Source organism: Chiloscyllium plagiosum, unplaced genomic scaffold (genome assembly GCF_037043375.1).
Source record: "Chiloscyllium plagiosum isolate Xiang-an unplaced genomic scaffold, Cpla_swu_hap1 HiC_scaffold_9, whole genome shotgun sequence".
Taxonomy (NCBI): Eukaryota; Metazoa; Chordata; class Chondrichthyes; order Orectolobiformes; family Hemiscylliidae; genus Chiloscyllium; species Chiloscyllium plagiosum.
Genome location: NW_028270147.1, coordinates 51543834 through 51558545, shown reverse-complemented (window position 1 = coordinate 51558545; position 14712 = coordinate 51543834). Strand labels below are relative to the sequence as shown.

The 14712-nt window shown below is 40.0% G+C and overlaps 1 protein-coding gene across 3 annotated transcripts in view; it reads left to right on the top strand.

Annotated features, from left to right (window-relative positions):
- patj (PATJ crumbs cell polarity complex component) overlaps window positions 1-14712 on the top strand; it is a 405565-nt gene that overhangs the window by 334467 nt on the left and 56386 nt on the right. For all 3 annotated transcript variants that reach the window (XM_043699258.2, XM_043699257.2, XM_043699256.2), the window contains one exon: window positions 3748-3831. In XM_043699258.2, the coding sequence (XP_043555193.2) occupies window positions 3748-3831 (84 nt within the window). The remainder of the gene's footprint in view (window positions 1-3747; window positions 3832-14712) is intronic.

The window sequence follows — 14712 nt, the reverse complement described above, 5'->3', positions numbered from 1 at the left end:
AGAATCTGTGGTTCTTGGTTTTCTTTTAGGGTAGTGGGGCATGCCTGAAACAACATTAGGCATGCTTAAGAATAAGATGTCCAGGTGGTGAAGCTACAACACAGGAGCACTTCCATGCCTAAAAGCAAGAGCAACATCCATAGATAAAGCAAAACGATTCCTCAACCAATGGATCAGACCTAAGCTCTGCAATTCTGCCACTTTCAATCACAAATGGTGATAAATGATAAAACAATGAACAAAAAGATTTGGCAGTATAAATGTGCCCATCCTTAGTGATAAGGCAGCCTAGAACAACAGTGCAAAAAGCAAGGCTGAAGCATTTGCAAGCAATTTCAGCCACCACAGTGCTGAGTTAATGATCCATTTTGGTCTCCTCCTGAGATCCTGAGCATTACAGGTGCCAGTGTAAAGGCGCTAGACTGCAAGGACTCTGGGTCCCAACAATATTCCAGCAATTGTATTGAAGACATGAGCTCCAGAACTAACTGCACTCCAAGCCAACCTATTTCAGAACATTAACTGTGGAAAATTGCCCAAGGGACTAGATCAGTTTAGGATACCTAATCAGCATGGATGGGTTGAACTGAAGGGTCTGTTCCTGTACAGTGTGACTCTATGACTGTATGTCCTATGCACGAAAACAGGACAAATCCAGCTCAGTCATTTATCACCCTCTCATTCTATTCTCGATCATCATCAGAGTGAGGATATGTTATTGACAGTGCTGTCAAGTAACTAACTGCTCACTGATATTCAACTTGGAATCTGCCATGCACCCGTAGTCCGTAACCTTGATCCAAGCATGAACTAAAAGCTGAATTCCAAAGGTGCTGTTGAATGTTACTGCCCTTGATCTCAAAGCAGTATTTGAATAAGTATAGCACCAAGGAGCAAAACTAGAATTAATGGGAGCCAAGCAAAACTGCTGTTAGACGGTGTCATATCTTGCACAGAGGAAGATGGTAGTGGTTGTTGGAGGTCAATCATTTCATTCCTGAGGCCCAACCACCTTCAGCTGCTTCATCAATGACATTACCTCCATCACCATTTTTAACTCATCAGACACCAAAATAGTCAGTATCTATATACAGTAAGACAACAAGGCAAATAACATTTGTGCTTCACAAGTGCCAAGCAATGATCATCTCCAACAAGCAGGAATTTAATCATCTCCCCTTGGCATTCAATGGCATTACCATCACTGAATCCCCCTCTGTCATCGTCTAGGCAATTATCAGTGTCAAGAATCTGAACTGGACTAGCCACATAAATAGGTAAAAACAAGGGCTGCAGAAGGGCTTTTGCCCGAAACGTCGATTTTACTGTTCCTCGGATGCTGCCTGAACTGCTGTGCTTTTCCAGCACCACTCTAATCTAGCCACATAAATACTGTAGTTAAAAGAGCAGATCAGAGAAGGGATTTCTGCAGCATGTCCCAACTCCCCAATTTCATAGTATCATAGAAATCCTACAGTATGGAAGCAGGCCATTCAACCCATTGAGTTCATACTGACCCTCCGAAGAGCATCCCACCCAGACCCACCACTCTATCCTATCCCTATAACCCTGCATTTCCCTTGACTAATCCACCTAACCTGCACATCTTTGGACTGTGGAAGGAAACCCACACAAACATGGGGAGAATGTGCAAACTCCACACAGAAAGACACGCAAGGCTGAAATTGGGCCCAGGTTCCTGGTGCTGTGAGGCAGCAGTGCTAACCACTGTGCCACCATGCTGCCCTAAATTTGTGTCCACTATCAACAATGCACGAGTCAGAAATGTAATGGAATACTCGTCACTTGCATGGATGACTACAGTCCTACAACTCAAAAAGCTTGACACCATACAGGACAAAGCAACCCACTTAATTGCTTTTTTTGATCCCATCAAGACTCTCAAACTCCCTTTTCCATCAGCACACAGTGTATCAGTGTGAACCATCTACAAGATACGATGCATCAGCACATCAGGGCTGCTTTGACAACATCTTCCAAACCCATGACCTTTGCCATGTGGAAAGACAATAGCAGCAAATGAATGGGGGGGCACCACTAGCTGCATTTTCTTCTCCAAGCCACACACCATCCTCCTTGGAATTGTATTGATGTGCCTTCAGTGTTGCTGGATCTTGCTCATTAAAGATCATTGTTATCAATCAATACCAAATGGGTTTGTGAGAAATTGGATAAGATTCTCAGTGACACTTCCTTGCCACTGACACACAGACAAGGATCAATTGGGAAAAGTACTGGTGGGTCACTGGCACCTATCATATGAAACACCAGTTAATGCATTAAGGAGAGGAAGGGGCATAAAGGAGAAGAAACTGGAGGATAATTTGTAAAAGTGGCATGTCACATTGTTGTAATTCTGGAAATGATCAGGTTATTGATGTGTAGTTTGCAAAGTCTCTTAGTTACAGGCAACTGTGGGAAGTTGCAGAGCAGTAGCTTGAAAAATGTTTAGTTTAATACTGACATTACGTAAAGGTAGAAATTCTGAATTCTAATGATAGCAGCCAATATATGATCTGTAAAGACGAAGCTAGTATTGTATTCTATTGCATCACCTGTCTTGCAGGACAGGAAATGTCCCTCGATAGTATAGTTTGTCAGTACACTCCAATTGCTGATCTGTTACTTGAATTCCCACTTTCAAATTTCAAAGTAAACATTGTCTAAACACAGATGTATGTGCTTGCAAGCAATGTATGGGGCCTTGGACAGTGATAAAGTAGGAAGTCAGTTGCTGCCAGGGGGTCTGTCTCCATCTGGCTTTCTGGCACCATGGCCAGCATTGCTTGTGGGCTTGGTGAAACAGCAGATGCGCTGTCATCCTGAGGGCAATATGTCTCCTTCCCATGAGGTGGCGACTCTTTATTTCCACTGATTTTTGGGAGTGTTAACCAGTGCGAGAGAAAATGCTCCCAGACCTTTCGAAGGAACATGAGTTTTGCTCTACTGAATTGCATCAGTTTCAGCTTTTTTTTTAAGTTCTAAGAACTGCTGACATAAATATGGCAAACCAATATAATATGCCACCTGTCCCATGGTAAACTGCTGATGTCTTAGGACAGAGTACAACTCACCCTAGAAACTGACCCCAAATATCCTGAAGAATGGCTTGGCAGCTTCTACCTTGGGTATCCTACATTTCCAAATTGTGATGTCAAAAAGCAACAAATGTGACTGAAATCAAAAAATTGATGAAGGGAAAACTGAAACTGCTGTTAGTCCCCAGCAAATTAACCAGCATCTGTGGAGAGGGAAACACAGTTCATGTCTCAGATAGCTATTCATCTGAAGCATTCCAGCATCTAAAGTATTTTGCTTTGATAAGAGGACTGAAGGGCTTTCAAGTTGCTACCACCTAAAATCACAATGCTGTTTGGGCTGTTGTGAGTGCATTAACAGTAGGTGAGAGACAAGTTTTATTGAGGAAGGTTCTGTACAGATGCATAAACAGGATTTGAAAAAAAAACAGTCATTATTCTTGTGCCTCGAGCAATGGATATCAGGTTCTGAACCAGTGCACTTATAAAAACTGCTAGTTCTAGTATCAATCTGCAGAAGAGTTTTAGACTTTGCACTTTCATTGCTGCTTCTTCCTATTTATTTCTTCAAGGAACAGTTGAATATTTAATGAATACCACTGGGATTTATTGAAACTGATTAGGAAAGCAGCTTTCAGATGTGTACAAATGTTGGTCATGCTAATTGATAATTATGGTTTTATTTCAGGATGCAATAGTTATTCATGAAGTATATGAAGAGGGTGCAGCTGCTAAAGACAACAGGCTTTGGGCTGGGGACCAAGTCTTGGAGGTAAATGTAGCAGGAGCACTGTATATCATTGCAGCTTTTGGACATGCAATGGATAATGACAAAGCATTGCAGTCATTGGCAATTACTTCAAAAGTGCTAATTCATTTCTTGTAGCTGGATCTTACTTCACTATTTCACTCAATCCCGTTTTGTCAGCAAGAGCACATCCATTTACTTCACGCATCTTTTCACACTGATTAATTCATTGAACTTTCCCCACTTCCTAATTTCAAAAATCTTTTATGCTTTGGGTGAAAATCTTCCAAATAATTAGTTTTTACTGCAATACTTGAACTAAATTATTACATTGAATAAATTGTCTTATGAGCTTGCTCAATTGTCAAAAACATTTTGACATCAATTGGATCTCCTCAAAGAAAAACTTTCAAATCAATCAAGTCAGTATCAGTTTTGTTGCACAATTTTTTTTATATTAGATTCCCTACTGTATGGAAACAGGCCATTTGGCCCAACAAGACCCTTCAAAGACTAACCCATTCCCCTACCCTATATTTACACCTGACTAATGCACGTAACAGTATGGGCAATTTAGCATGGCCAATTCACTTGACCTGCACATCTTTGAATTGTTGATATGTAATAATCAAAATATTCACATAGGAAGATGGTGGTAATCTCCCTACTTCTGGACCACAAGGCTGTGTCCAACAGTGTTTAATAAGTCTTTGAACAAGTCGATTAGAAAAATATATCATAATGGGTGTAATTTTATGTTTGCATTTAGCTGCTGAAATTGTGTCCTAATAGTCAACAACTGTTTAAGAAATTTGATGTAAGCCACTCATCAACATACATCATATTTTGGTTTGAATTGGGATAATAACGAGTTTTTGACGTTGCCAAGAATGGTTAGTGTGTGCTATTTTTCAAACTCTAGAGCAAGTTACACTGACCCAGTCCTGAACATTGTTCTTAAATTTGAAAGACAATTTTGCAACACTTAATATATTTTATGTTTAAAGAAATTACTTTATAGATTGTGCAGCAATAATTATAGTCAATCTTGTGGTTATTAAATGTCAATTTGTAACCCTATTGAGGATAGTATATGTCTGTAATCTGGGATAGCTGAACTCTTTATAGATCCCAATTTGTTCACAATTTTCTTCCACACATGTCAGAGCAACAATCAGTTTAGAATTAAATACTTTGAATCATCATTTTTAAAAGTCTTTCCAGAACATATCCATCCACTGAACTCCCTTTTGGCTTTGTAGACAAGGTGTTCAAGGTGATTTAACTGTAGAGTTTCCTTTCATCTTAAGTAAAATGACTGTTCCCTTGTTTAGAAGGCATCAAAGACATTTAAACTTCTGGTACAGTAAAAGACTGATTATGTTTTCCTTGAAAGGTCCTGATAAATTATTTTATTAGAATAATAAATGACTGAGTAGTGCTCTTGCAGAGAATATGGGGTTGGGTGATGATATTATGACTGCACAGTTGGAATCAATATAAAAATCCAACTTTTACTAATGTTAGGAATCATGATTATAGTAGATTAATTAAAAATACTTGATTGCAAGTACAGTCAGTTGGGTTACAGCTGCATAACTGATGCTGCTGTGTTAAGAAGGAAAACAGTTGGAATATCAGAGTTTGTATATATTGTTGGAGTATTCTTGGGGCCACAAGAAACTACTAACTTGCCTGTTGGTACACAGGGTAATTGTCCTAACAAACACCAGGGTTAAATTTCTGAGGTTTTGCTGCCAATGATTTTCACTGAAAACAATTCTTCCACCTTGCATACCTTGAAGACAAACAGACCATTTGACCCAAAAGGTCGATGTGTCTGTGTTCCATATGAACTATCTCGCACTAAGTATGTGTTTATATGAGCTGTTCTTTGTTATTAAACAAAACAATACTCCAGTTACAGCTTTTGAAAAAACAATCCACATATTACGGTGAAAGGTGTTGGAAAGAAAATAATGCATGAAGAGAAGGGGCTGTCAGACTCAACAGGTTTTTCATATTTCGAATGGAATATGAATGATGGTTAGAGAATATAAAATGGGCCTTTGTTACTGAACTCTGTGTTCTTGTTCAAACTGTTAGCATCACTTGACATGCCAGCATTGTGATGTGTGTTTGTAAATCTGCCCAGTTCCTGCTAAATCAGTTATTTTAAGAAAAGTTAATCAGGTTGTGAATAGGTTTAACAAGCAGCTCATTATTCTCTGAAACTTGTCCTTTTTTTAAACGGAAATGTCAGAATCAATCCATCTGTTCTGTTCAATCATCTGTAAACACTGAAGTGCCCACAATGGAGCCAGTTAGACAAGTCATTCTCTGGCATCAGTCATAGAAAAATAGGAATATCAAAAGCTGTATCTGTGCCTGTCCATGCAATTGCTTGGCACCTGAATGGGTTTGACTTCTATTTAATTGTTCTTTCTTTAAAAAAAAGTGCAGGATTTTATTTGCATGTTAAATGTTCCATTTATAACAAGGAGTTTAATATTGGTTACAAAATTAGCTTTTCTAATAGGTTGGCCTAAAATTAATTAATTACTTTTTCCTCAAATTTCTCTCCTTCATTAACTGTCTTGTTTTGGAATTTGTTATAAGAACCAAAGACCGTGCCTTCAGTCTTCCCAATATTTCTGTTCATTCTATTCAGTACTGGAAGCAGTCTGACAAGCTAGACGTGATGGAGCAATCAAATGCAATAACACTGTAATTGTACTAGTTATCATCAGCATACAGGTGAAAGTCATGCTTAAGGATGTTGTTGCTGAGGGGCAGCATGCAAATAGAAAATAGAAGAGGCCAAAATGAAATCTTCAAGGGGACACTACAGGTAGCAGTGTAGGAACCAGAGGAGAAATCATTTCAAGTAACTGTGACTAGAATTAGAAAGATAAGAATGAAACCAGGCAAATATAGTGCAACCAATGGCACGTTTCATCTCTTAGGAATAGATTTACATTTATTCCCACTGATCTACTGTTTCCACGTAGCCTTGCACATTTAATCCCATCAATTATTTATTCAGATCCCTCTTCAACATTACCATTGAACTCCTTCCACCTTTTCAGTCAATACATTCATGGTCATAATAACGTGTTGCATGAAAAGAAAATCCTCTTCTCCTAACTGCCAATTTTGCCAATTGTCTTAAATCCTCCATTTATTGACCACCCTGCTAGTGGAAACAATTCTCCCTGTTTAGTCCTTTTGACTGCTTCGATTAAATTTCACCTCAATCTTCTCCACCCTGAAGAAAACAATTCCAATGTCTCCAGCCTCTCTCCATTATTAAAGTTCCTGATCCCTAGTACTAATCAAATAAATATTTTCAGCACCCTGTTTCTTTTGATTTTCTCAAGTAATCAATGACACTTTCTCCAATTTTGAGAAAAAATATCAACGTCAATTCTTACACGTACTTCCAACAATTCTTGATTGTTTCCTCCTCTGCACCTTGCCTTTACTTCCTTTGACTTATTATTAATTTGTTACTTGGCATGTCTATATTTTTGGATTTTCTGTCAATCACATATAAGTATACTGTGTAGAAATTGCGTGAGTTAGGAGGTGAAATGTCAACGTGTGGCACTAGAACTGTGACTGACAATCTTTCTAATGTTTCCTTGCCACACTTACAAGTTAACTGTCTTTGTTATTCTCTTTAAAATAGTATATAAAAGTTATAAGAGAAAACCATTTCCTCATAGTTTTTTTCTGACTCTGACAATGGGTATTTACTTGCAACTCTGACATACAAGAAACAATAAGGTATCACATGTTAAACCTCATGGAGCAAGGTACTGTGGAGTAAGGGGTAGCAGTTAATTGAACCAAGGCCAAGGAAGGCCGATAATGTTAGAGGCTAGAGAAACTAGAATCTGAATGTAAAATGAGAAAAAGGAAAGTGAGGAATGAGGGAGAATAGCAAAGGAAGTTCAAAGTTTAAGGCTATGCTGGGGAATGGTGGTGGAATGCAGGATTAACAGAGGTCTGGGTGAATGGAAATGTGACAGCATGGTTAGAGGTTATGAGTGGGGAGAAGAGGGAAACGGAGAGAATAATTTGAGACAAAAGAGTGACAACAGCATAAAGTAGAGTTACTACTCAGGAAAGGGTCTAGCAAAATTAAGCGCAGTAAGAAACCGAGTGAAACTTAGAAATCCAGAAAGGTTAGGGAGCAAAATGTTGGACAATTGAGAGGGTGCAGAATTCCAGTGGAATCATCTGCACCTCTACAAGTAGAGACTGAGGACAGAAAATGTATCCAGCTATAGCTGGGAGACAGATGTGGTAATATAAAATAAACTAAAGAAATACGGATGCTGGAGATCTAAAACAAAAACAGAAATTGTTTGCAAAACTCTGTAGGTTGGTGGGGAGAAAACAGAGTTAACATTTCAAGTTTGTCAAGTATTGATCAAGTTCTGATGAAGAATCAGTGGATTTGAAATGTTAACTGATTTCTTCCCACAGATGCCAGCAGACCTGCTGAGTTTTGCCAGAAATTTCTGTTTTTGATGTTGTCCTCCATCGGAAGAGGATTGAATAGAAATCGAAAAGAATCATGACTTCACCATTTGCTGTGTCTAAACATTTGGACATGAATTTCCAAACATTCAGAAATAATGTAACTCGATAAAACTCAAGTTCTCTAATATTTGTTTTATGTGGCAGAGCTATTTAGTGAGCTAGATCGTGATTTGTCAAATGTAAATCCTGTGCAAAACAAATACTGCAGAAAGTTATGTGGGTAGGATCTGACATAAAACTAGCCTATAAGTTACTTGTGTAGCTATTTCTTCAATAAAAGCTGGTTCAATATGGCTCTATCTATTACTGTTGTTACATTGAAAATTATGCTGCAGATTGTTCCAGGAGCTAGGATCTGAGAAAGTAAATATGCCACAGTTGAATTTTGCTTCACATGCTGTTTAACCTTTTTGGTACAGGTAGAGTTCATTTACAAAATTAAAGGGTTTCAGATTTGCTTTGAGTGATTAATCTTCTGGATAATTATTCTATTCTGTATTGTGATTCCCTAGGAGAAATTTACATATATTGTTTTGATGAGAACATCAATTTTGAAAGCAGAAAATATGTTCTTCATGTCTGACAACTATCTCAAGTATTAGCTTCCCAGAAACTGGCATTACTAAATTTTGATGGTCAAGTGTGCCATCTATTGGAATCCTGTTGAGGTGTATGCAGCTGTTTTAAGGATATTTGGTCACCGGTCAATTTACCATAAAACCCACTAAACTATTGTATTAAAAGAAGTCTCAAAACTGAAAATTCAATTTTTTACACTAATGTTATTACTGAGTAAAGTGTAAAAGAACAGCTATGAAGCAGTGTATTTTTAATTGTGTTTAAAAGATGAACCCTCAAGTGACCTATAACACTTCGGTTTAAATTTGGCCAGCTGGGAAGATTGAAGTTCAGTTCTTATTTTGACGACGGTATACAATACCCAGCTTCATACTTGCACTTTTAAGTTATTGAGTAAAAATAGATATATATTGGTTTTACGGAAAGCACTGAATGCAGTGATTTTTTTACTAAGGATCTCCTATCGGGAGTTCTAAAGTCAGTCGCGCATAGAATGAAGCATGCTGTAAAGCTGAGACATTTTCTCAGTGGACAGATGAAAAATCAGAAAGTTATCAAACCAGAGCCAGTAAAGCTCTTTCGATCAGTCACAATACAATATTAGCAGATAGAAAAGAGACATCAGTGAATTGAACAGCACACAATACAAGGAGATTTAAAGAAAGTGCGTGAAATACTGTACAATTCTCCTATTTACCCTCAGTTTGTCCTAACCTAGTATAATCTAACTATGTAATAATAAAGTATGCATCTTGCTTGTGTACATTACACAATGACAGCAGTACAAAGGCCATAAAAATACTTGCCCATTTTGGTTTTGTTAAAAGGCAATCCTCCAAACATTACTACCCCTTAATTTAACATTCAGTAATTAACATTCAGAGTCAGAACAGCGTGTGCTGTTAAAACATTTTTCTCCTCTAGAGTCCCTCTACAGGTATATTGGTGTGTCGTTTTCTCTTCTATGACAGTCCCGCGTGGTCAAAGATGACTTGCTTCCAGTCAGGATGGGAGCCTGAGGATTTGGAGGGAGGGGTAGTGGTTTCTACGATGGCTGAATAGTCCAATCCTGGAGCTGCAGACTCTGCCACAGGCAGGGCAGCTGGTTTTTGCTGAGGTGGGTGGTGGGATACCCTGGATTCAGAGCACCCCTTCTGCTGCTTATGCTTGGCCTCCATGTCCTTCACTAGGTGTCATTCAAAGTGGTTGGTGCTTTTACAAATGCTTCTTCTCCACTTCATATGTTCTAGGGCAAGTGATTACCAGGTGTTGATGGGATGCTGTATTACTCTTTCCAGGTGTCCTTGTAGTGTCCCCTCTGCCCTCCTGGTGATCACTGACCATTGTGGAGCTCAGTTAGAACATTTATTCAGGGAGTTTTGTGTTGGGCATGTGGACAACATGGCTCATCCGTTATAGTTGGTTGTGTGTGAACGGTGCCTCAATATTAGCCTGGGAGAGGGCACTCACTTTGGAATGGCTATTTTGCCAGGATTTGTAGGATTTTGTGATGGCAGCGCTGGTGCTAACTCTCCAAGGATTTCAGGTGTCTGTTAAGATGGTCCATGCTTCTGATGGCTGATACGTTTTTCAACCTGATTTTCATATCTTCTCCCCACAACCTTTGATCCTCATACTAATTAAGAAACTATTTACATCTTGGCTTCCTCAGCCCTCTCCAGCAATGAGTTCCACAGATTAACCACCCTTCAGTTGAAGAAATTCTCTTCATCTCAATGCTGAAAGGTCAGCCCTTCACTCTGGGGCTCTGTCCTTGGGTCCTAGTCTTTCCTCCAATTGGAAACATCTTCTTCATGTCCACCCTGTCCAGGGCTCTCAGTATTCTGTGAGTTTTAATGAGATCATTCCATCATCTTTCTAAGTACAATTGAGTACAGAGTCCTGACCTGCTCCTCATATGACAAGTCCTTCATTCCCAGGATCATTTTTGTAAACCTCCAAAACCAGCACATCCTTCCTTAGATATGGGCCCAAAACTGCTTACAGTATTCCAAATGTGGTCTAACTAGACCCTTATACAGCCAACAGAAGTACATTCCTCCTATTGTATTCTAGCCTCCTCAAAGTGAGTGCTAACATTGCATTTGCCTTACTAACTGCCAACTGTTAACCTGTATGTTAACCATAATGGAATCCTGAAGCAGGACTCCTCAGTCCATTTGAGCTTCAGTTTTCTGAAGCCACTTTTTCATTAAGAAGATAGTCTATGCCTCTGTTCTTTCCACCAAAGTGTATAACCTGATACTTTCCCATATTGTACTCCATCTGCCACTTCTTTTCCCACCCTCCTAACCTACACAAGTCCTTCTGCAGCCTCCACACTTCCTCAACACTACCTGTTCTTCCACCTATCATTGTGTAATTTTCAAACGTTGCAATAATGTCCTCAGTTCCTTCATGCAGATTGTTAATGAATAACATGAATAGTTGTGGTCCAAACACTGAACCCTGCAGAAGTTCACTCGTTACCAGTTGCCATCCTGTGAAAAATCCTTATCCACATTCTGTGCCTTCTGGCAGTCAGCCAATCCTCGATCCATGCCAGTACCTTGCCCCTAACAAGGGGCTCTTATCTTATATAGCAGCCTTCTATGTGGTTCCTTGTCAAAGACTTTCTGGAAATCCAAATAGATCATGTCCACTGTCTCTCGTTTGTCTAACTTGCTCATAACCTCTTCAAAGAGCTCTAAACTTCTACCAATGACAGAGATCAGGCTAACTGGCCTGTAATTTCCTGTGTACTGCCTTCCTTCTTAAACAGGGGTGTTACATGAGCCATTTTTCAGTCCTCTGATACCTTCCCTGACTCCAGTAATTCCTGAAAGATCACCATCAATTCCTCCACAATCTCTTCAGCTATCTCCTTCAGAACTCTAGAGTGTAGTCCATCCAGTCCAGGTGATTTACCTACCTTCAGACCTTTTAGCTTCCCTAGCACTTTCTCCTTAGTGATGATCACGACACTCACTTCTGTCCCCTGACTCTCTTAAAGTTTTGATATGTGACTGGTGTCTTCCACCATGAAGACTGATGCAAAGTACCTGTTCAGTTCCTCTGCCATTTCATTATTCCCCATAACTACTACTTCACTTATTTTCCAGCTACCCAATGTCCAGTCTTGCCTCTCTCTTACCTTTTAGATATGACAAAATTTTTGCAGTTTTTTTTTAATATTACTAGCTAACTTATTCGCATATTTCACCTTCTACCCCACTTATAACATTAGCAAATTTGCTGATGATACTAAGCTGGGTGGCAGGGTGAAATGTGGTGAGGATGTTAGGAGATTACAGGGTGACCTGGCTAAGTTAGGTGAGTGGTCAGATGCATGGCAGATGCAGTTTAATGTGGATAAATGTATGGTTATCCACTTTGGTGGCAAGAACAGGAAAGCAGATTACTACCTAAACGGAATCAGTTTAGGTAAAGGGGCAGTACAGAGAGATCTGGGTGTTCTTGTACACCAGTCAATGAAGGTAAGCATGCAGATGTAGCAGGTAGTGAAGAAGGCTAATAGCATGCTGGCCTTCATAACAAGAGGGATTGAGTATAAAAGCAAAGAGGTTCTTCTGCAGCTGTACAGGGCCCTGATGAGACCACACCTGGAGTACTGTGTGTAGTTCTGGTCTCCAAATTTGAGGAAAGACATTCTGGCTATTGAGCGAGTGCAGCGTAGGTTCACGAGGTCAATTCCTGGAATGGCGGGATTACCTTACACTGAAAAACTGGAGTGACTGGGCTTGTATACCCTTGAGTTTAGAAGACTGAGAGGGGATCTGATTGAGACATATAAGATTATTATAGGATTAGACACTCTGGAGGCAGGAAACATGTTTCCGCTGATGGGTGAGTGCCGAACCAGAGGACACAGCTTAAAAATATGGGGTAGACCATTTAGGACAGAGATGACGAGAAACTTCTTCACCCAGAGAGTGGTGGCTGTGTGGAATGCTCTGCCCCAGAGGGCAGTGGAGGCCCAGTCTCTGGATTCATTTAAGAAAGAGTTGGATAGAGCTCTCAATGATTGTGGAATCAAGGGTTATGGAGATAAGGCAGGAACAGGATACTGATTAAGGATGATCAGCCATGATCATATTGAATGGTGGTACAGGCTCGAAGGGCAGAATGGCCTACTTCTGTACCTATTGTCTATTGTCTATTATTGCTTTTCCAGTTGTCCTATCCTGGTTTTTAAAGCTTTCCCAATCCTCAGGCTTCCCAGTAACCTTCATAACATGATCAATTTTTTCTTTTGAATTTATGCAGTTCCTGACTTCCCTTGTCAGCTATTGTTTCCTCATCCTCTCCTTAATATGATTTTTCTTCTTTGGGATGAATTTCTGCTGTACCTCCTGAATTACCCCCAGAAGCAACTGCTGTTGCTGCACCACCATCTCCCCTCCTAGATTTCCCTTGCAATCAATTCTGGCCAGCTCCTCCCTCATGTCTTTGTAGTTACCTTTACTAATTGTAATACCGTTACATCTGATTCCAGCTTCTCCCTCTCAAACTGCAGGGTCAATTTTGTCATATTATGGTCACTGCAGCCTCGGGTTCCTTCACCTTAAGCTCGCTAATCAAGACTGCCTCATTACCTGTTCCCTACTAGGCTCTAATACAATTTGCTGGAAAACCTGTCTCATAGACACTGCACAAATTGCCTTCCTTGAGATCCCCTATCAACTCTTTTTCCCAGTTCATCTGCATATTGAAGTCACCCTTGATTATTGTAGTAGTGTATTTCTAATGAGTCTTTTCTATCTGCTGATTTATTTTCTTTACCTGACTACTCTTAAGAGACCTGGACATAACTCCCATTAGGCTTGTTTTTCCTTTGTAGTTCCCCAACTCTACCCATTCAGGTTCTGACCTTCGCCTTCTGACTGTATAGTACTTCTTGCTGTTGATTTAATGTCATTTCTTACTAAGAAAGCAATCCCATCCCCTCTGCCCATCTGTCTGTCCTCTTGATAGGACATGTGTACTTGGATATTTAATTCCCAGCCCTGGTCCCCTTGCAGCCGCATCTCTGTGATGCCCACAAAATCAGACCCGCCAATTTCAATCTGTGTCACAGCTCATTTATCTTGTTTCATATACTGTGAGCATTTAAGTTCAACACACTCAGTCCTACATTGATTGTCCCCCTGTGCATTTAAGCCTGAAATTAGATTCGTGAGCCTTTCCATACCCTCTATGCTACTGTCCGATTACTTGTTCTGGGAACTTCAATAAACTCAGCTGAGACCTCCCCTCCTTTAACATTTTCTACAATTTTCCATGCAATCGAACCCACCCCCACACTATTTAGTTTAAAACATTATCCACAGCTTTAATTATGCAATTCATCAAGAATCTGGTCCCGAAATGATTCAGGTGGGCCCATCTCATTAGAACAGTTCCCTCCTTCCTCAGTATTGGTGCTAATATCCCATGAATGTGAACCTGTTCCTCCCACACTAATCTTTGAGCCACATGTTTGCGACCTTAATATTGTTGACCCTGTCCCATGAGCAGAAAGTGAGGTCTGCAGATGCTGGAGATCAGAGCTGGAAATGTGTTGCTGGAAAAGCGCAGCAGGTCAGGTAGCATCCAGGGAACAGGAGAATCGACGTTTCGGGCATAAGCCCTTCTTCAGGAATGAGAAAAGTTTGTCCAGCAGGCTAAGATAAAAGGTAGGGAGGAGGGACTTGGGGTAGGGACGTTGGAAATGTGATAGATGGAAAGAGGTCAAGGTGAGGGTGATAGGTCAGA